At 49.0% G+C, this 22094-nt stretch overlaps 1 protein-coding gene across 1 annotated transcript; it reads right to left on the bottom strand.

Moving 5' to 3' along the window:
• Nucleotides 1-529: 529 nt before the first annotated feature.
• On the bottom strand, nucleotides 530-22013 carry SRD5A1 (steroid 5 alpha-reductase 1). Its single transcript, XM_036104241.2, has 5 exons — nucleotides 21511-22013; nucleotides 12430-12596; nucleotides 9386-9487; nucleotides 7788-7938; nucleotides 530-2362 (listed from the first exon to the last, which is right to left on the bottom strand). Exons 1-5 carry the CDS (start codon nucleotides 21789-21791, stop codon nucleotides 2296-2298), a joined length of 768 nt encoding a protein of 255 aa, XP_035960134.1. The 5' UTR covers nucleotides 21792-22013; the 3' UTR covers nucleotides 530-2295.
• Between the last annotated feature and the right edge of the window lie 81 nt (nucleotides 22014-22094).

The raw sequence follows: 22094 nt of genomic DNA, 5'->3' as shown, positions 1-22094 counted from the left end.
ATGCAAGAAAATAAAATAATGCTCCAAACAGTAATCTCAAAGAAAGGCATTCCCGTTAAAATCACACAAGAGTCCGGACAATCACCTCTTTTATTCAGGATTGTCTTCACATTTCTTGCTACTCTAAGAAGCAAACAACAAAAGTGACAGCTTCAAATACCGCCACACAAGAATGTGACATGTTTGCAAGTGACATGACTGCGAAGCGATGGGACTGGAGAATAAACAGAGAAAATCGTAGGAATTCATAAAATCCTCCCAGCAGTATGGCAAACATCAATAGCTTTGATTTATCCCAGTGATAGAATGTATTGGGGACGCATTCTCAGCCACAGTGAACAAAGCATCAAATACCCAGGAATGAGATTCACACGGTGAGTGTCTGTTGCACGGCTCGGCCGAGACCCGAGAGTGTGTGACACTGTGAAATTGTTAACATTGGTGGGAAGCAGGTTTCAGGGGTCCAGATGCTGTCTGAACTTGCAGAGTGAAGACACGTGGATAGAATGGAGTCACACTGAAGACAAAATGCCTGGACTTTATGTAATTTTATTAATCTCCTTATTGTAATTAACACAGCAATTGATGACTGTTTACTAAGTTACAGTTTTTAGGAAATGGGAGGGCAGGGAGCCAAGATAGAACAGGGATTTTTCCTATTAATCGTGCACCCGGTGCGGGCCAGCGAATCCAGTAAGGGCGCATCAAAGCCTGGGTGAACGCAAAGGTCTGGTGGCCCGGGCCGCTCACATGAAGAAGGAACATGCACGGAAGCTTCCCAGCTCTCAGACCAGCATGCTGCTCCTGCCTGGTGCACCTTGCAGAACACGGTGGCCTCAATCTCTCCTGACGTGCTTGGCATTTTGAGTGTTCCTGAGGCGATCCAGAATACTTATCGCTTCCTGTTTTCACGTAATTGGAAAATGGCCAGGAAAAGGAACAATGTTCATTCAATAACGAGATTTCTGTTAAAAAATGTGCTGTTTCCAGTTAAAATGAAGCATAGCTGCACCGGACAAGTTTTTGGTGAGTTCTGAAACCACAAGAGACTCTAAAAATCACTAACCCTGAGAACACGGTTTCTACATAAAACCTTGTGAGGGACACCGACCCTGGTTGGGAAGGCCAGCCAGGAGAGGGTGCAGGGGGCCGGCTGGGTGCTCTGGACGCCCCGCACCACCTACAGAGCAGTGTCAGCGGGCCGGAGTGAACAGAGTCTGCTCCTTCCTTCCCCCGCTCCCGTGGTTTCTCACTCTGTGGAGGTGGTGGCCATCCAGGGAGTGCCGTCCCAGGCCAGGAGGGGACCGTGTGTCCATCAGAGCTTCACGGAGTGGCCCAGAGATTGAACAGCCTTCTAGTTGGAGATTGCTTTTAAATATCTGGCAATAGGCAGTAAATTTTACTACTGCCATTTATCTCCGTGGACCTCTCAAGAGCATCTAGAGTAAGAAATTGTGTTTCAAGATATTGTTTTGCAATACTGAAGGTACTTAAAAAAAAGTACCTTCCAACACCCTAGTTCTATCTAGAAGGAAGAAAAAATCATCTTGAACCAGAGACTACCAATGCCTCTGGCAATCAGCATGAGGAGGCTCCCCGCTGCCTTGGGGGCTCTAAGTCCTTTCAGTGGGAGACAGAGCGGTTTACCCGTTAGGAGCACACCCAGCACCCTGCCCTGCAGTTGGAGTCACCTGGGGAGCCAGGCTGTAGAAAGTGCCAGATGCCTTTTGTCCGGGCCTCAGCTGGACTGTCTCCTTCCTGTGCCTCAAGTTCTCTGCCCCACAGCACCCACAGGAGAGCCCAGGCATTTCCCTGGGGCTGTGACCACACCGTGGGTACCCCTGCCCTCTGACCCAGCAGGACCAGAGGAACCAGAGGGGCGGTCCTGCCTTTATCAGGGGAGGGAGCAACATGGCCCTGGCCTTGGACTGGTGGCTGGAATGCGTTGTATGAGGGGCAGGGACGGTTCAGCCCACAGAGGCCACCAGAGATGGCTTGTCATTCTGGTCTTGAGCACACTTAGCTGTACACGGTCAGAGCAGGAGACGCCGAAAGCAGAGAAACGGTCAGCTGGAAGGACCCAGAGTTCCAGATTCTTGACCCGGTATGCAGCCCAATGCGTCAACCTGCATTTCAGTCTGATTAGTTTGTTATTAGGTAGCCTACAAATTCATAGGAAAAAATTCCTACAGCAAATCTTGAAAAAGATGAAGTAGCAGGAAAATGGCAGAGACAAAATTCATTTATATAATCATGAAATGCTTCAAGTCCAAGATTATTCCATTGACAATGGACTTAAAACCAAAATGGGATTATAATTTTTCTGAATTTTGGATAATCTTCAAATTTTTCAAGGTACCACCTAAAATAAGACAAAAAAGGAACAGTAAGAAAAGGATATAATTTTGTCGCTTATACATTTAATGGATGCTGGCAAAAGGGACACTTTTCATTGTGCAGGAATATGGAGATTTTTAGGAGTAACACTAAAAACTGTGGCATTTCAGAGATGTAGCTTGATTTTGTCTCTATGAGGAATAATTAAATATATTTGATTCTAAAGCATGATTCATAAGAAGTAGCCCATGTAAGTCACTCAGGAGGAGTGTCTCCAACGTTGTCTCTGGTGACTCCCGACGGTTGTCCTCAGTCCCCAGGAGAGAGCTACAGGTCCAGCCCCGGGGTCTGTGGAGCGGGCACCCAGCTGCGTGCCAGGGGGCTCTCAGACAAATCTGGGAAGGTGCAGGGGGGCCGGCACACGGAACAAACACGCATTTTCGGGGTTGCTATACATGACATCAATAAGGCAGCCCCGCTCGTTTTGGGGTGGTGGCTAGTTGGGGAGGGCGGCAGCTAAGGGGATGGGGTGAACACTTAAAATAACCTGCAAGATGGAGAAATAGCCAGAAAACAAGGAGTTTCTTTCAGCACAACAGATAAACAGACGAAACATCATGATGGGAAGCGACTATGAGCTCGTATGGCAGAAATGCATGACAGCAGCAACCTGACAGGGAGTCGGCGAAATCTGCTGGTTTCCGCCACGTTTCACACCGTGGTCGGCGGATGGATGGGAACTGCAGCCCATCAGACGGCCACGGGCGCTTGAACGCGCTGTCCTGCGCCCCCGGGAAGCCACGCGCTGTCCTGCGCCCCCGGGAAGCCACACGCTGTCCTGCGCCCCCGGGAAGGCACGCGCTGTCCTGTGCCCTCGGGGAAGCCACGCGCTGTCCTGCCTCCCCCGGGAAGCCACCATGCTTCCTGCAACCCCGGGGAAGCCACGTGCTTGGAAGCTGGTCCGCGGGCCTCTGGATCCAGAGTCTCTTCTGACGCGACGCCTCTCTCTTCCACACTGCGATGCGCCCAGAGACCGGGGTGCTCATCTCCGAGGTGGCTGCCGCGCCATCAGCGTGGAGGAGATCAGCAAGCATGCCATACACAGCTCCTCTCTGCTCACAGAAAGTTCTTGAAGGCTGGTGCTACTTTCCACCTGGGTAACCCCCCCAGATGCCTATGCTAAAAACCTAATGCCTGAGGTCGGGGTGTGAGGAGGCGGGGCCTCTGGGAGGTGCTTAGGTCATGGGGGGGTGGAGCCTTCAGGAATGGGATCTTGTCCTGATAAGAGAGTCCCCGAGAGCGAGATCCAGGCCCTTCATCGCTGAGGGCAGTGCGGGAGGGGACCGGACTGTCTGTGCCCACCAGGGGCCTTCACCGGAGCTCCACCGCACTGGCCCCTGACCTCAGACTTCTGGCCCCTTGATCTGTGACGAATAAAAGTCCACTGCTCCTAAGCCCCCAGTCTATGGTGTTTCTGTTACAGTCACCGGAACACACTCAGCGGGCAGGGACCGAGGACCTGGACCGCGAGCAGGTTTCTCGGAGCACCAGGCGCTGTGCACGGAAGGCAATTGACAGCTTCAAACCAGCAAAACCGGGACGGCGATGCTCCCCGCACGCCTCTGGGATCGTCAGAAGCAGCACTGGGCTGCACGGCTGGTTCCTCGTGTCAGAGAGAGCCTGTATTAGATCGGAATGTTCTCACCAATACAGGGGTTTGTCAAATACGTTAAATTCCTTTCACAGAAACCATTCTATAAGAATAAAATTTACTTGGTTAAAATGATTAAACTTTTCTCATTCATGTACATCATGAGATTTATGGATCCACCTCAAGAAATCATATCTTAAAATTTATAAATATGTGTGTGTATTTTATATACACACACACACATATTTTTAAAAGGGCAAGCAGCATATTTTTCTCACGTGTGGTTCTATCCCTGGAATCAAAGCTGTCATTTATGTGATACTGCCCAGAGCTGGATACAGATTTTTTGTCTTGATTTTATTATTGTGGAGCCCGAACTAAGGTTGAAACGAAGATAAGCCCTCACCGAGGGATGCCCATGTCATCACATTTGGCTTATGCTAAATCGGAGAGAGGTCTTCGAATTCTTCTTTAAAGCATCAGTGGACTTTCTGGCTCACAAGCAGCTTCAGTGCCCCCGTGTTCGTCTCCTGGAAGTCCTGCTCCTTCCGAGCACTCGCAGACCCTGCGCTCTGCGGTGAGAACAAGGAAGTCCTTCACAAACTTCTGGTGGGTCCTTATCTGTTTAGGTCATGACGCCATCTGTCATTGTGTCTTGAAGACACACGGACTTCATTTTTCTAAGTGACATTACACATACTCTTTTATTTCAACAGAGCCCCTTCTCCAAGCTGCCCTCGATGGCTGGCCTCCACCTGCGGGATTTTGGTGTGGACAAGCATGCACCTGCGCTCCAACTACCGCTTGGCCTGGTGCTGCAGGAGCGTGTCCAGGCCAGGGCGGCTCCCTTATGTGAGTGCGCTGCTCGAGGCTGGCAGGGAAGAGAACAGTCCGAAAACATTCCTCCTTCCCATTCCTCTTTCCCAACTCCCATTTTGCCCTCAAACCACAGTATCTGTTAGCAACTGGGCACAGCTGACCCAATGTTTCTGACCTAGAGCTTAATTACCAGTATAATTCTCTATGAATTTAAATATTTCACATCCAATTATAGAAATAAACTCAGTGTAATAAAATATTGCTTTGAGAACATTATAATAAATAAAATACAGAGCTAGGAATAGCCCCATGGATTGTTTTCTTTTAGAGTAATTAGCTGGGTTCGCTGGATTATTTAAAAAAAAAAAAGGATAGCTTTTATTTTGTCTTCCGCTTGTAAATCCAACATTTCTGAGCATACTTCCACTAAACTGAATTCATTAATTTTCAGCAGTTAAAATTGGTTTTGCACTGACATCAGCATAAATAGCAAATGGATGAAAAAGAATCCTTTCAACTCATGAACTTTCTGCAAAGAATACCTTTGGGTTTTTATTAACAGAGACTTTCATTTGGAAAATGAAATTATTTATTTCTATTTCCTATTCAAATTATAGAATTTGAATATTTCCTATTAGAAATTTGAATATTTCCTACTCAAATGTTGAGGGAGATTTTCCCATTTTCATTTGAGAAAACGTCATTACCACTGACTTGGCATGGTCTTGTTCAATCTTCCTCTGATCCAATTTCTTAAAATATCAGTATCATCTCATTTTTTCTATAATTAGAAACCAGCCAACATTCGCTTTCTATTCTCTAGTGTAACTAATGTACCAGAATAGCATGTTCCTCCAGAGGCGATGCCAGGGATGAGAAGGTGGTCTCGGGGGGCGGGGGGGGCCTGGGGAGGAGGAGAGAGGGGAGGATGGAGGGGAGGAAGAAGACTGGGTGGGGAGGGAAGAAAGGAGGAGGGGAGGAATGGGAAAAGGAGGGGAAGACAGAGGGAAGGAGGGAAGGAGGGGTCCCCAGGAACACAGGACGGTCGGGCTGGACCAAGATTCACTGGTATTGCTGTCACTGTTATTTTTCTCCGAAATGCTTTGTTCACACCTGGGAAGATGCATTCTGCAACAGCATGAGCTCTGGGGACAGGCCATGTGGTGTCATCTGGTAGGAGGAAACGGAGGGCTCCAGAACTCACACACCTTGCCTTTCTCTTTCCTTATGGCCCAGTGGAGTTTGGATGGCTCAAAGGCGGGTGTCTTGGTTTCCTGGGGCTTCTGCAACAAAGGACCACACGCTCGGGGGCTTCGAACAGCAGGAATTTATTCTCTCCCAGTTCTGGAGCCAGAGGTCTGAGCATGCTGCCTCCCAGGCTCTCAGGGAGGATCCTTCTCTGCCTCTCTCAGCTTCTGGCAGCCTCAGGAGTGTGTGACAGCGTCTCCGTGTGCTCTGCATCCACGCTTCACACGGCCGTCTTCGTGTGTGTCTTCGCGTGGCCTTCTCGTCCCTGTGTGCACGTCTGCAATTTCCCTCCTAATAGAGGCACCAGGGACCCGCTTACTCCAGCATGACCTCACCCTAACTGACTACATCTGTGATGACCCCTATTGCCAAATAAGGTCACATTCGCGGGGTTAGTTAGGACTGCAACGTATTTTGGGGGGCGTGGGGGGAAGACACAATTCAGCCCATCATAGCAAATCGTTTCGTTTTCTGTCACCTTTGACGCTGTAACCACTTTCCCGAGCCCTCCCTGGTGTGAGCTTTTCCTACCTCTGTCCTCCCCCGCAGCTCTGGCATAGAGACAGGTCCTGGCTCTCAGATCCCCCACTGTCTGGAGCATAGTGGGGCACCTCAAAACATGGAGGGCTGGGGGGTGCTTCTCCTCTGATCTCAATAACCTCAGGCTTTTGGAATAATGTCTACAAATATTAGCTGAAGAGACCTTCCACTCTGCCCGTTCTCTTCAGTAGCTCTGGTAATAATCCTCTACATCTTTAAATACATGGTGAGCCTGGAAAGAAACCTAGGAATTCTGACTCTGAAAAGTCTGTATGCGTTCCACTATGCCATGACATCAGTCTGTTCTTCTGGGGGCTTCTCTCTGCCCCATTCCCGAGATGGCAGACGGCCTGGAGTCCGAGGACACTGTGTCTGCACATGCCTCCTGGGGCATCAGCAGAACCAGAGATCTTCGTGAAATGTATTTGAGGGGAATGAAGCCAGGAAAGGGGGGCAGTGCCCTTTCTAGCTCGGGGGGCACAAGCCAGCATGAGCCGCCTGCGCCCTATTTCCATCATCGCTGTGGCCTCGGGGGACGGCCGAGACCTCTCCCTTCTGAGAAGCCTGGACTTTGTCCCCTGAGCCTCAGTCCCTTCATGGGTCAGACTGGGAGGGCACTCCCTAGGTTCACTTCAGCTTTGAAGCCTTGGATCGGTTTTTATGAGTTTATATGGGTCCCGGAGATCACAGGCCATTTGGGGGGATCTGATAAAGGCTGTGGCCCCGCACCTTGGAAAACAATGTGATTTCGAGGGTGCGCAGAGCCCGGGAGCCCGACAGCGACCACGGGTCGCTGGGGTGCAGGGCGCTCACATGCAGGAGCTGTGTGAGGGCCGAGGGGGCTTCCTCCGGGCCCGGTTGCGGGTGCTCGGCCTTCCATACTGCAGACTGCATGCTCCTGGCCAGACCCCAAGTCCCCTGCCTGACCTTTCACTTGACCACCAGCTCCAGCAGCAAACATTCAAAGGGGCTCAGAGTCGGGTGCAGCCAGTGATGATGCTGACGTGTACCTGATTCCCTAGAGCAGGTTCTCTGGACGTCTGCGTGGTTTTGCACTTGGCTAGCTAACGCCAGGTACACCCTGGGATTCGGCAGTTCAAACGAATGTGAACATTTCGAGCATCGACCCTGCCAATTGTTATAATAAGGCCAGAGCACAAATTCAACATGCTGAAAGTGTTTGCGAACTTACTGGTGATGCTGCTGGGCCCGGGTGCATAAAATGCAGAAGGTGAAGAGCGCGAAGGCCCCGCCTTGGAGGGACCAGCTGGCCAGGCTGTAACCACACCACTCAACCACCTCCCCGAAGTAGTTGGCTGCCGTCACGTACTCGAAGAAGCCTCCTGTAAGGAAACACAGGCAAGGGGGGCGCTTCCTACAAAACGGTGCCCAGGAAGACCCTGACCGACCAGACAGCATGAATTCAACCCGGGGGGGCACGACTGCTCCAGAATGGTAATCCATGAAACACACCCAACATTACTAGTTCTACCACCTCACATCATGATTTCTGGTAGTAACTACGTACCTAGATCAATACCTACACCGTTCATCTGAATGTAAAATGCGACAGGTTTCACGTACTTTAAAATGTCACTTGACTAGTCAATGAATCACATGGATAAAACCTAAGTAAGGACGGAGACCACAGAATAACAATTGCGGAACTAGTTTGATCAGACGGACCTACACAGAGGCCTGGACCCAAAACAGAAGAAAATAATAATTTTCAAGGGCAGATTCATTCATTCAGTCATCCATTTTCACAGATCCCTCAAGTCCACAGGCCAGGCCAGGCCCTGCTCTAGGCACTGGGAGTGCACCGTGGACAAGACCACCCCCCCTTCCAGAACACTAATCCCCAGTGTAGCCCATGAGGAAAGCACGGAGCCCAGCACATGGTGGGGAGTGCTGCAGAGCAGGAGAGGGGCCCAGAAGTCAGGCTGGGGGCGCAGGGAGGTCTGGTCGTGGCCGGTGGCTGGGAAGGGGCCTTGCTGGCAGGTGAGGTTTGGGGCCACAGTGGTTGGGGCTGGGACGCTCTGGACACTCTGGGCAGCAAAGGCTCAGAGGCCGGAGAGCAGAGTGGCAAGCTCCAAGGACCACCTCAGGGCCATACTTCAAACGACCTGAGATTTGTAGGGTTTTTCCCGTCATTTGTGGTCTGCCGGGCTCTCTGAGGCCTGAGTTGAAGACAGGTCTCTTTGGGGATCTGGGTTTGTGCAGGCCGGATGCGTGAAGGCACCCCCTCCCTCGGAGCACACGGATCCTAACTCGTGGCTTGAGGTTTTCGGATTGTCCACAGTTGGCGCACATTTGGGCCACAAAGCTGCATGAGAACAGCTACTGGTTACGGACTCCCACGAGTTGGGTCCTAGACTCAAGCATTTACCCAGCTTTTGCCCTCTGATGATCATGACTTCCTCTCTTGACACCACATGGATGCATTTTAAAAGATTAAAAAACAAAAACAAAAAACATTTACCCAACATTTTTAACTATTTTCAGACAAGGGACAGTTGTCTATTCCTGCTATTACCAGAAATGAGGTATTGGGCACCCCTGGTAAACCATAAATTCTTCCTCATATTCTCTTTCCAAAGAGATACAACTGGTTTCCTTTTTGCTTAATAGCCACTCAGTGAACCAGAATGGGCTCTTCTATCATTCTAAGAAAACAATAATCATAGTGATTGCGATCGGTCATCGTTAGTTATTGGATCCGACAAAACTGAAACAGCAAGGCATCCTGCAGAGCAATCTGGGATCAAGTCTCCCGTTTTCAGTACGTACCCCTTGGTATCTTATATCCAGTCTCCCCTGGTTTCCGGAGATTCCTCAGGATATGGTCTGAATGGATGTTTATCAGCATGCCTATTAACCACAAGCAGAAACCTGCAGAAAAGAAAATACAGAAGAGTATTACGGTCAATAAACTAGGAAACTCCCAAGCCCGAGCCTGAATGAACGGTCTGACTGTAATCCGTCCTATTATCATTATAAGCAAGCCATATTAGCCACAGTTGATGGTGAAAATCATTATAATAAATACGCTTCACTTAGAAAGATAAGTGCTGCACTCAGGTCTGCGAAAGTGGGCGGCACCAGCATCTGCGGGTCGACCCCTCAGGAAAACTGTGTGTGGGTGGCCGGGCCCTCCCCAGGGCACACACAAGCCTGGCTAGCCGCGCAGGGGCCTCTGCAGCCGTTGGTCCTCGTAGTCAGCCCTGGTGCTCCGCTCTTCTTTCGTTAGAGCCTCGTTCGCACAGGTTCCCGCCCATCCACGGCTTCGCCCGCGAGTCCCTTCCTGCTCGTGGCCAGTCGCGCTCCTGGGTCTGCTCCTTTGCCTCAGCTCCGGACAGAATCCCCAGCCGCTGGCTACTCGCCTCCCCCTACACGTCCTGTGGCATCCCAGATGTTCTCTCCCCCGTTCCTAAAAGTCTTCGGAGGTTTTTCATCACTTAAAGGGAGACTTATTAGTATCACGTAAATTAATTCCAACAAGAAGACGGAAAATACCCAGTGTTTTATAAAAGGAATACCTTGATTTGATAAAAAGAGTTAATTTGATCATCCTGTGGTATTAGAAAACTGGGAGGGTCCGACAGTGCTGATTGGTGGCACTCGATTCAGGATCAAGGAAACGTCCAAGTGGAGTAACACTATCATCCCTGTCTCCTCAGTCCCCCAGCGGCATGGACTCCTCTTCCAGCTACGACAGGGATAGGAGATGATGCATTCTGGCCCGCAGCAAGGGTTTCAAGGCTTCTTCCTTCTGATTTCACCACTGTAGGCAGTTTTCTTTCTAAATGGTTCCCGCCAAAGCTTGTAATATTTTATAAGTCACTTATTAGATCCATAAATGTATAGTTGATTTGAGACCTTTTTGTGCATTGTGGTATGTCGCCTCTAGGTGATTTGGCCCCCAATGTGAGGTTCCAGAAAGAATCATATTCTCAAAATACCATTTTTTCCTTATTTCTCTTCTAGGAGACAAGCTCCCTTTATTGTCCCGATTGGTAAGAAAACTGGTATTTGTGCTCATCTCAGCTAATCATTTAATCCTGTTTTGGGGGATCTTAAAGTTAAAATCTTTTAGATTAACCACTCTTACTGCTCTGGAAAACTTTTTGTTAGGATATTATTATTACTACTTGCTTAGCTCTTCATGGTAAGTAGCATAAATGCAATTAATTATTCATGTTATTTCATGTTTATTTCCGTACAAAAACTATAAACTTTATGTAATAAGCATAACAGAAAAGTAACCTAGTTTGTTTCCCTGTTGGCATTTTTTTTTTTCATTTTTGATTCCTCCTGCTCACTTGTAGAGAAGCTGAGAGGTCAGTATACAATTTAGTAGTGTCTTTAATGTTAGAACAGCTTCAAAGACATGTGCAGGTGAAGTGGTTTATCAGCAGACCTACTTCTAATCCCATTTAAATTCACTTTCACATTAAATTCACAAAGGACTCTTTGTTGTTGTTCATCAAACGTATCCAAACAATTCATCATAGAAATGATTTGTGGCGGGAACTCAAATGAACATGCAAAGCCTACATCCTTGAGTTAACAATCCCCTTCCCCTTGCCCCTGGCCACCTGCTCTCGGGGCACCAGCACTGCGGTTCTGCTATTTCCTCAGTGCAGACCTTGGGCCAGGTGTTTAGCCATCGGTCTCCCTTGCTCCTGTGAAAGGTCCCTAATTTCTGTCCTCTCAGGAACTTGGGGGGGCAGAAAGCTCATGCGGGGCTCCTGGCAGAGAACGAGGCCTTCTCCGCAGGGCCCCCGCAGCCTGCTTTCTCCTCCTGCTGGCTGGGGTGGAAGAAAATCAGGTAGTCAAAAAGCGGGTAAGTCAAGAAGGTATTTGTAGGCCCTGCCCCAACAAAATCACTTGGGTCTGGCGTCTGGTGGAGGCGTGGGCTTGGGGGAGCTGCCGAGGCCCTTGGGACCCTCTCACCCATCCCCCACCTGGTGGCTGTGGGCGCACGTACCCCGCTGCCACGGCGCCCTGCTATGACACGTGAGCACATGGCCCTGGGAAGAGAATTTTAATACATGGAAACAGATGACCGAGAAACGTGAACATGCCTCGTCAACAACAGAGCACTCCTCCAGCGTTAGGCTCTCATGGTCACACGCCCACCCACAGAGAGATGCCAGGCCAAACGGGAGGCCACGTCAGGGCGCTAAAGCCAAGAGCTGCGGGACTCTCTGAAACTTACAAGAAAACTTCCTCATCAACAAGAGCCTCAAGGGGATGCATTTTTTAACTCTGGCATGTATTTTTGACTGCTGATGTTTTATTTTCATTTTTACTCAGAGCTTACAAGGCTTTAATTAGAACTCAAAAATGATAAAGATTTTAAAAAATCAGAAACTTCACACACCTAAAAGCTTATTCAAGTTAGCATAATCAGGAAACCCTGACTGCCTTGTTGGAAGGTGACTCAGTCGGACTTTTTCTCATATTCTGGAAGGAACTGTGGGAGGCTTAATGACCATCTTAGATTACACGGCCAGTTAGTGACGGAGCTCCTCAGTCTTCATCTGCTGCTCACTCTGCTGGAGCCTGTTGCTATTTTTAGGTCTGCGTTAGGAACAGGTATTTATGCTTTCTGTGCCAAGTTGGCCATGGTGCTGGGCACCTGCATCATCTGCTGCTGCTGGGGCCACCTGCCTCTCCCTCCGCACTCAGCCTCCCCGCCACTAGGTCATGGACCATCACAGACCCCTCTCTCTCTCGAGGAGCGTGGGTTTTCTAACCAGGAACTGCGGGATCATGAAAACCCAAGTTCTGATGAGAACAACGGAGTGCATCCCTGGGGGGACACTTACCTACTAGAAATCGGGGATCCGTGACCCAGTCGTCGGCATACACAGCATACTGGCTCAAGTATCTGCTTTGCAAGTAGCCATTATAGATACAGAACATGAAGGCCAATACAAATGTATACAAGGGCATGGGCTTTCCTCCTCGGATCAGAAATGGGAAAATCAAGGACCTTAGGAAACATGAAACAGAAACACATTTAAATAAAACAGACCAATGATAAGGAATCTCATTTCTGCAATTCTATTTCAAGTCTTGGGTTTTTAATCTTGCTTCCTTGTGTAGAAGTCATTCTCAGTAATGCTCAGACTGATATATGCTGTTCAAAGCAGAATTTCTAAAGAATTAACCATGTTTCAGTAATGTTCAGTAATGTTCACCATAGTGCACAAACTCAGGATTCTAATCATATTGAATGTGAGACAGACATATGGAGAGCAAACTAAAAGCTTCAAGAGGCTCTCAACATTTGCATTATCCTCCGTCGCTCTCGTCTGAGCAACACGACGTGGAGGACACCATCACGCCATCCATCAGCACGGTGCCCGTACTGGCCGAGCCTTCTCCACCCCACTCGTGGCACCTGGAGACGCCCACACAGGAAACGCCGTGACACACGCAGGACAGAGCACGGGATGGACTCAGAGTGGGTATGCTGTCAACTCACGGTCACAGAGCTAGCGAGGGGTTAAGCTTCGGTATGCACCCAGGTAGCTCAAGGGTCACATTTTTCTATTCCACCACACTAGTGAAAGTTTAGGGAGAGAAAATAGACGGACAAGAAAGCGGACCTTATGAAGGAAAAAGGACACAATATTGTACTCTGAACTTCCTCTGTAAAATCAGTATGTAATATGCTGAGAGAGGGCTATCACTACATAGCCTAGGGACCTTAAGGGGATAGTAAGGAACAACCATCTACAACTTCACGCCAATAAATGTGACCATCTGGACAACACAAACAAAATCCTTCAATGACACAGCTGACCAAAACTGACCCCAGAAGAAATCGACAACTCGAATAGTCCTCTATGAATGAAAGAAATTGAAGTGACTTGTGAAGTTCTAGAAAAGGCGCAACTAGAGTCGGGGGAAGGGACTAGTTAGCTGCACAGAGGCCCAGGGACAATTCAGGGGATGCAACTGCTCTGCATCTTATTGTGCTGATGATTACGTGCTGTATGCGATCATCAAAACTGACCAAACCACAGACGTAAAATGAGTGAATTTCATCCTATGTAAGTTATATCTTAAAACGGGGAAAACATAAAACCTGATTATTTGTTTCTATTCCGACCGTCCACTCCAGGGCGAAAATAGAACAGATTCTTAGCAGCAGTAGTAACAGCCTGATAGCATGACGCTGGCTACGTGTCCTCAAGGCATTCTCTTGTGACATGCTCACTCAGGTCCTGCGAAGGACTTTCTTGCCATCAAAGGCAGGCTTCAAGGTTCTCATCTTGCTCAGGCCAGCTCCCCCGAAGCAGACTTCATATGGGTTTAGGGCAAAGCACTAGTTGCATGGAAACATGCGTCTGGCCACAATGTCATCAGTGAGGTTAGTTGTTTGCCTGGAAACCAGTGTCGAGAAGCACCTCAAAAAGAACAGGGGATCTCAGCCATTTCTCTCTGCATTGTGGAAGCACGGTTCACACCTTAGCAGAGTTGGGACAGTGAGCTGGCATCCCGGATGCAGGCCCACTGCAAACGTCTGTACCGCAAGAGGTGGATTCTCACATAAATTTGCAACGGATATGATTTCTAAGCCCCAGGTAGAGTTCCACCAGTGGTTTTTGAAGATTTCAAAACCTATTTAACTGTAATTGAGGAACTGCCACCTGCCAACCAGAAGACATTCATCTACATTGTAGTGACATGCTAAAGGACAAATATCAACAGAAGAATGGAATAGAATTCCATAAATGTATTCCAAGCAATGGACATGTTAAATTACAATCAGAAACTTGTGGACTGAAATCAAAATTTGGCAGTACCAATGCATGTGAAAAGGCATTTTCAAAGAGAAAATCTCGAGGTTCCTGGGTGGCTCAGGCTTCAGCTCAGGTCATGCGGAATCAGCCCCACATCGGGCTCCCTGCTCAGCGGGAGAGTCTGCTTCTCCTCCCTCTGCCCCTCCCTCCCCCCTGCTTGTGTTCTCTCTCTCAAATAAATAAAATCTTATAAAAATTTTTTAAAAAAGAGAAAATCTCATTGCCCATCAATCAGCATTAAGGGGTGAACACTTGCCATGGATGTTGATCATGGGGAATGCTAACTCTGAAGCCCAATTAAGTGAATGCTATCCCCACCAAATAAAGAATTCTACTCTTCTTGTTATATATTTCTACTGAGAATTTTCTCAATAGAAATCTTTTGAAATATCTCTTTCACAACATCCCTAATTTTGTCCCTTGGTCCACAAAGCTTAAAAAAAGCACTATATGGCCCTTTCCAAAAAGTTTTGACCCTTGACCTAGATTAAAACAGGAGTTACACTCTGGAAACCTCATTGTGACTTTCTTAGTGAATGCTCTTGCTCAAGGCCCCAGTACCTAGATTGCAGGCAGCCTCTTTGGTTTGGGGTCCACCTGGTCTGCGAGATGGGGTCTGTGCATCTCAGTCCTCAGTTACGCAATAGGACAGAGAGTCACAGTGATCGGCTCCAGGGTGTGCCCTGGGGGAGCTTGGAAAAGACATGCCTAGAGGACCTGGGACAAGATTCACTTCTCTCTGGTCTCATATGAATGTCAGAAGCACAGCAAGGACTGGAAACAGGGCTTTAGAAAGGTTGATGCAGATCTCTTCTGTTCCTCTCTTATCTCTACCCTTGAAGGGACAGCAATGCCCCTGACGTCCATTGGCCTGGCCATAAAATCAGGGGTCGGGAGAACGAGCTGGCTCAATGCCACCTATGCCTTCAGACCCTGAGGGGGGAGCTAACATCTCCTCGCCCAGCCTCCCCTTCCCACAGGCTGAGTGCACTGACATGAACCAAGCACTCCTGGCTCTGGGGTCTTCAGCAAGCTAGATGGCCGGATGCAACGCACCTCCCAGAGGGGAGCACTCTGCTCCCTCTTGCTATTTTGGGGATTGTTTTTCTCCTTTTAGGTTATACCCTTCGGCTTTACTTCTTTTCCTTGGAAGTCCATGCAACAGTTGTTGGAAAGGGTTTCCTTTGAATTGGGCCAATTAGGGACCAAAATGGGGCAGGGGGGCTTCTGGGCATGACTTTTATCTGAGCCTTCATCTCGACACTAGAGGGACAAGGGCAACCGAGGATTGCAGTGGACCCCAGGCTGCTTATCATGGTGAAGGATTTACTTCAAGACGTGACACCAGGCTCCGTGAGGAAGGTAGACATGGCTGCTGGACCCACACAGCACTTGCCCCGCCCCGGTGATCGGGGGCCCAGGCCATCTCAGTTCAAAAGCCTTTCTCAAGTAGTGTCTCATCTGCACTGACAAGCACCCTTCCACATAGGAACTGTGGGAAACTGGTATTACCCCTCTTTGAGAAAATGTATGAAGTCGGAAGTTGAAAATCCCTTAATGTGGAAATCATCTGTAAGATAAACCGTGAAGAGCTTGCACTTAAAAGTACCTTATTTAGGTAATGTGTTATATAAATCTATACTCTGTTCCGATAATGAGCTAAGGGACATAAAACTGTCAGATCCCAGGGAGCTACAAAGAGCTACAAAGAGATTCTGTTTTCTACCTCATCAGATGGAGTGTGGGATTGAATTTGACACTTTGTTTTCTATCATGTTACAATATACCATTTTTCCCCTTCTGTTCCACGTAAAGAAACAGTACTTACTTTTTCATCAAGTTGTTATTACCCATGGAAACTTGCACATCTCTGTGGTTGTGAGTCAACCAGGACAGAGGACACGTTTGATGAGGGGTTGAACTGGGAGCTTTCAGAACCTGAATCTCTGTGGACCTTCGATGGCCAGGCAGCATGCTGTCTGTCTCCTGCGTGGGTGAGTTTACAAGCTTGGGGAGAGTGGAAGTGTTTCTCACAGTTCCTGATGCAAAGTGTCTAATAATTCCTAGTCCTATACAAAATGCCTTTTTTTTTTTTTTTTTTAACACTTCACAACTGTTACTATTAACCTATGTAACAAATCAGGACCTGGAGGCTCAGAGGAGCCTGGTGGTAGAGACTCATAAGTGGCAGTTCCAAGGCCATGTCCCCTTCCCACATGTTCTCCCAACAAACTGGAATAATAACATGCAGTTATTTTGCAATGAGAAACTATGTATTCATTCAACAAATGATTTGACTCTCAAAAGCAATCGGACATTGTGTCCCAGGTACAATGAAACATCCAATTTGGTGATTTGCCAGCTATTCTAACAGTAGATTTAATCATTTTTAAATGTTTAAAACTGAAAGTGGTTGTTATAATTTTAATAACTATATTACTTTTTCTCAACAATTTGACATCTTTGAAATCTACAGATCAGTTCCTGTTACTTCTTTTTCCCTTCTGAACTGCTCTTTTGCAACAAAAGCACAGATTCCTATAAAGCCACACACTTAGATAAGCTCTGTGTGCTTTTAAGGCAAGGTTACGAATGCAATGAATATTTCACTACCTGTCATTCTACTTTTGAATAAAAGTTTATTTGTTTTTTTCAAATTATTTGAATCCACAAGGCAAGGGCCAAGGGTTCAGTGTATCCTTCAGCTTCTCCGTTCCCTGACGTGTTTTAATATTAAACGTGCCATATGGCACATTTAAAAGTGAGGCAAGGGCCAGGTTCTCCCCACAGGGCCACCAGGAGAAAAGATGAATCCAGGCAGGTATGATTCTTTGAGGATCACCATCGGGGTAACAACAGAATTGAGATCCTGCAAGCTCAGAGAACTGGCTGAGCACCAACCTTGGGGAGGGTGTTAGGAAGAGGAGGCCTGGTGGGCATGTGAAAGTCTGCATTCAGCACTCTCCCTCTGCTTCACGGTAAAGGTGGTCCCTGGGGCCTCGGTGGTAATTGGCGCCATGTGCTCAAGTGGGACTTCATAACAATTGTTAAATGGACAAGCGAGCGAATAAGCCCAGTGACTCATTTGCTAACTCACCGAGTGGCAAGAGAAAATTCATGAGCAAAGGCAGCCTGAGCTCAGTGAATACTGAAAAAAACCTGCTTGGCAGGAGAGGAAGCAGCAGAACAGGAGGTCCGACTGCAGTTTAGGGGCCCATCAGGAGGGCCTGTGACACATGCAGAGCCGCTCTGCACTGATGTGGGGGACCACAGGAAGCCACTGCCCACGGCTAGTGTGCACTCGTCTGTGGGGGGGGGGGGCAGACGCTGCTCCACGCACAGCAAAACCAAGGATGGCGTGAGAAGACACCCCCCGAGCCCTCCAGAACTCAGAAGCCCTGTGATCAGCATGAGACACCTCAGTGCAGACAGGATTCAGGCAAATATTGTAACCATCAAGGGCTGTGGGAAGACTATGTTGTTTGTCATGGCTTGCAAACGTCCCTACAAATGTCCTTCGCCACCCAAGGGGGAGCCGCCCAGGGCCCTGGGATATTCTTTCCCATAGCTATCCCCTCTTCCTGGCCAGGACGGCCTTCCCTTCTTTCTCCAACTCTTCTTCTGAAAAGATCCTATAGATTTTTCTGTCTTGCATTCCTGCACTCCTTAAAGGGAGTATCTTTTTTTTATTTTTTAAAGATTTTTATTTATTTACTTCAGAGAGACAGAACGCAGTGGGGAGGGGCAGAGGGAGAGAGAGAAACTCAAGCGGACTCTGAGCTGAGCACAGAGCCTGATGCGGGGCTCAGCCCCACAACCCTGAGGATCACGACCTGAGCTGAAACCAAAAGTTAGATGCTTAACTGACCGTGCCACCCAGGCTCACTGTCTTGTCCCTATATCCCCAGTAATGAGTACAGGACCAGTTATGTAAATTAATCTTCAGAAATGTGTGCAGAATGAACACATAAAGACACAGCTTCCCCCTCTTCTGTAAGCAAACCCCGCCTTCCCATTGACTGTGGCAAGCCCCCCCCCCCCCACCTGACTTTGGTCCTCACCACTACTTCAGGCAGCTAGAACTCCCCTAGGGCAGGGCCCTGCCTCACTCCCAGGTAACCTGGAAGCTCAGCAAAGAGCCCCTGCAGACATGTCCTGGTTCTACAAGGCACCACGTCAGCATCTCCCCAGCATGTCCCCTGGTGTGAGTCTGTCCCGCCACCAGCCCGACTCAGGCTTGTCCTAATATAGCCCCCCATCTCCCTCAGTCCTGTGTCATCTGCAGGACCCTCGATAAATGGTAGGGCTGCATAAATATTCACTGGGTTGGCTGGATGGTTTACAGCAAGTGCTACATGCTGTTTGAGCTTCTGTTCCCTTACAAGTGCTCAGTGACTGTTTAATAAATTAGCTACTTGGGTAGGATGGAAAATGTTTATCTTTTCTATTTGGAAAACGTAAATGTCCCCAAACCACACAGGCAATATGTGCTGTCACATGTACAACCTGAAACAGAATAGCCCAGCAGGCTGAAAAGCTACACCTGACCTAGCAAATCCCCTGGAGTACGGTTCTAAAGCCACTGCTCTTGGAATCAGGGGATAAGTCCCAACCACCCCTTGTCCAATGACCTTGGGTAAAACCTGAATTCTGTGTCTCAGTGGCCTCCCCCAAATGAAGGGTCAAGTTCTGGCACTCCACAGGTGACTGGCCCGGCGGGATACAATGAAACAGAATGTTTTAAGTTAGAAGGCTCCGCTCAGGCTTTCACAACTCTGCAAATTGTTCCCTTTCCACATTTCCAACGCCCCGTCTTCAGAAGGTTCTTACTAGCACCTGAGACTGGCAGCAGTGCGCGTGAACACCCCGCAGGGTACACACGTGGCTGTGCCGTCTGCACGATATGGAATGGTCTTATTAATCGCCTATTGAGCATTTGGATTTGCCAGCACTGTGCAAGCATTTTATGGAGTTGTCTTTATTTCTTTTTTAAGATTTTATTTATTTACTTGTCAGAGAGAGAGAGAGCACGCACAAAGCAGGGAGAACAGCACAGCAGAGGGAGAAGCAGGCTGCCCGCTGAGCAAGGAGGCTGAGGCGGGACTCGATCCCAGGACTCTGGGATCATGACCTGAGCCAAAAGCAGACACTTAACCAACTGAGCCACCCAGGAATCCCTGGATTTGTCTTTATTTAAATGCATGCTAAACCCATGGGCTGGTGCCATCACTGTGCCCATTCCACTGACGGGGAAATGTGCTGCAGAGCAGCTTAGTAACTTATCCCATGTCCCTAGTATGTGGCTGGGATGACACCTAGCAGTCTGACTCCAGAGCTCACTTTTGGCCATTAGAGAAACAGAGAGACACAGGTTCTAGCACATTTATGGAGAAATGTACATGGACATGACAACTCTACTGACATTCAGATTGCAGTAAGGCTTGAACACATAACAAAAAACAACAACAAAACCCTAGCAGCCTGACAATAATTTTGCTCACTGGAATAATCTTAAAGAGTCAGGAATACAGGACTTGGAAAACCTTTGTTGAACGTTTGTGCCTGTTTAAAGTGCCTGCATACCATAGCTGATTCTGTATTTTATTTTATAAGATTTTATTTTAGAAAGAGAGAAAGAGCACAAGGAGCAGAGGGGAAGGAAGAGAGAGGGGGAAAGAATCTGAAACAGACTCTGCACTCAGCAGGGAGCCCTACGCAAGGCTCAATCTCACAACCCAAGATCATGACCTGAGTCGAAACCAAGCGTCAGACACTTAAGCGAGCCACCCAGGTGCCCCAGATTCTGTATTTCCAGTATCCCCAATGCTCGAGTAGACTTTTGCCCCTCATGCTAACCCTTTCACTACTTGTCCTGGGTTATTTGCTTCTCATGGCCCAGTTCAAGTTTCATTCCAGTGAAGGCAGTCCCATGTGTCTTGTCAAATGCCTGGGATACTCAAGCACAAACCATAGAGGCGCCAAGCCCTGGGTTAATTTATAAACATAAAAATCATTAAAGTAAACTATTAATAGTTCCACATTTCAGATTATCAACTTTGAGGCATTGAGAGTTCTCACAACACAATGATTTTAAATGATCGCTATAAAAAGGTGAATTTAACCCACACTTTCTGACAACTTTTGAGATTCTGGTTATTCACGTGTATGATATTTTCTCTCCTTTTTGGATGCCCTTCAGTGGTCACAAACCAAGATCACGTTTTTTCATTAATCCTGGGTTATAGATTTGCTTGCTTTTCTTTCCTCCATCAGTCATATGGATTTTCAGTGGCCATATCACAGATGTGCATAGCATACACATTTTGAGTAGAGTCTGAATGGCCAAATGCTAAACTCTGTATTCAGCTGAGCTCAAAAGCAGATGTCACCATTGGAAAACACATTTCTGGGATACAAGGATAAATCCACAATTTTAAGCCGAAGAAAAATTGCATAGCGGTTTTTTTTATCAGACATTTTAGTCAAATTTTAAAAGCTTGCACGTTCTGATACAGGGAAAGGACTCAGGTGGTTAGTGATTGCATGCCCACTGTACTGAAGTCATTAAAAAAGGAAAATGATTTTCTAGCTGCTGGACCTATGACACTGCTGAGTGAGCTAGCCTTCACATCCTCAAGCTTCCTCCCCTCTCCTAGTAGCTACGTTATACACTTAACTTCTCTATGACTATCTTTCCAGCCCTCTCTAACCCTCTCCCACCCACCCTCTCCCCCCACTTCCCCAGACTCTCCTAAGCCAAACTGTCCGCACCAGGGGAGGAAGGGGAAAGTGCCAGGTATTGGGCGAGAACAGCATGGACTGAGGGAGCCAGGCGCTGGGAGAGGACACCAGGGAGGGGTCAGCAGAGACAGGGCGCGAGGGAGGATGTGCAGAGTGGTGCAGCTGGGAAGGTCAGGGAAAAAGAGGCTGCAGGGAGTAGGCATGGGAGCAGGGGGAGGAAGGAAGGGACGGGGACTGGTGAGGAGAGGACCCTGGAGAGGGAGCCAGAGGTGCGAGGCGAGGGCGCCGCGGCGGTCGCAGGAAGGGTGCGGGGGGCAGGGGTGCGCGGGGAGGCGCGAGGCGGCCGGCCGTTACCGTTGTGCGTAGTGGACGAGGAACATGGCCAGGAGGATGCGGTTGGGCGCGCGGCGGAGGCGCTCGGCCGCCGTGCCGGCGCACACCCACAGCGGCACGGCCAGCGAGGGCAGCTCCTGCAGCGCCCAGGCGGCCCGCGCTGGCACCCGAAAGGCGGGGCCCGGCGACGCGTAGCGCCCGTAGACCGAGTCCATCCGCCTGAGCGCCACGGAGCCCAGGAGGCCCAGGACGCACTGCAGGTAGGCAAGCGCGTCCAGCTGGAACCTCTCGACCGGCTCCATGGTGGGAGAGCGCTGATGAGCCCCATGGCCCTGCGACCGCGGCGGGCCACTTATAGGGCGGTGGCGGCGCTGGTGAGGGGCGGGGGGTGCGGTTAGCTGAGGCCAGCGCCCGCTGCTGACGCCGGGCCCCTGAGCCGCACCCCTCCCCTCCCGCAGCGCCGGAGGCGCGGGCGCACCGGTCCCGCTGGTTGGACTGGACGCGGTACGGCGCGGCGGGAGGCGGGCAGGCCCCACCCCCGCGGCCGGAGCCCCGCCCCCGCCGCTCTGCGCACGCGCGACCGCGGGCTGTCCGCGGAGCTGCCT

This window comes from Halichoerus grypus, chromosome 2 (assembly GCF_964656455.1).
Source record: "Halichoerus grypus chromosome 2, mHalGry1.hap1.1, whole genome shotgun sequence".
Lineage (NCBI taxonomy): Eukaryota > Metazoa > Chordata > Mammalia > Carnivora > Phocidae > Halichoerus > Halichoerus grypus.
The sequence above is the reverse complement of the archived record's forward strand: the minus strand, read 5'-3'. Positions and strand labels throughout refer to the sequence as shown.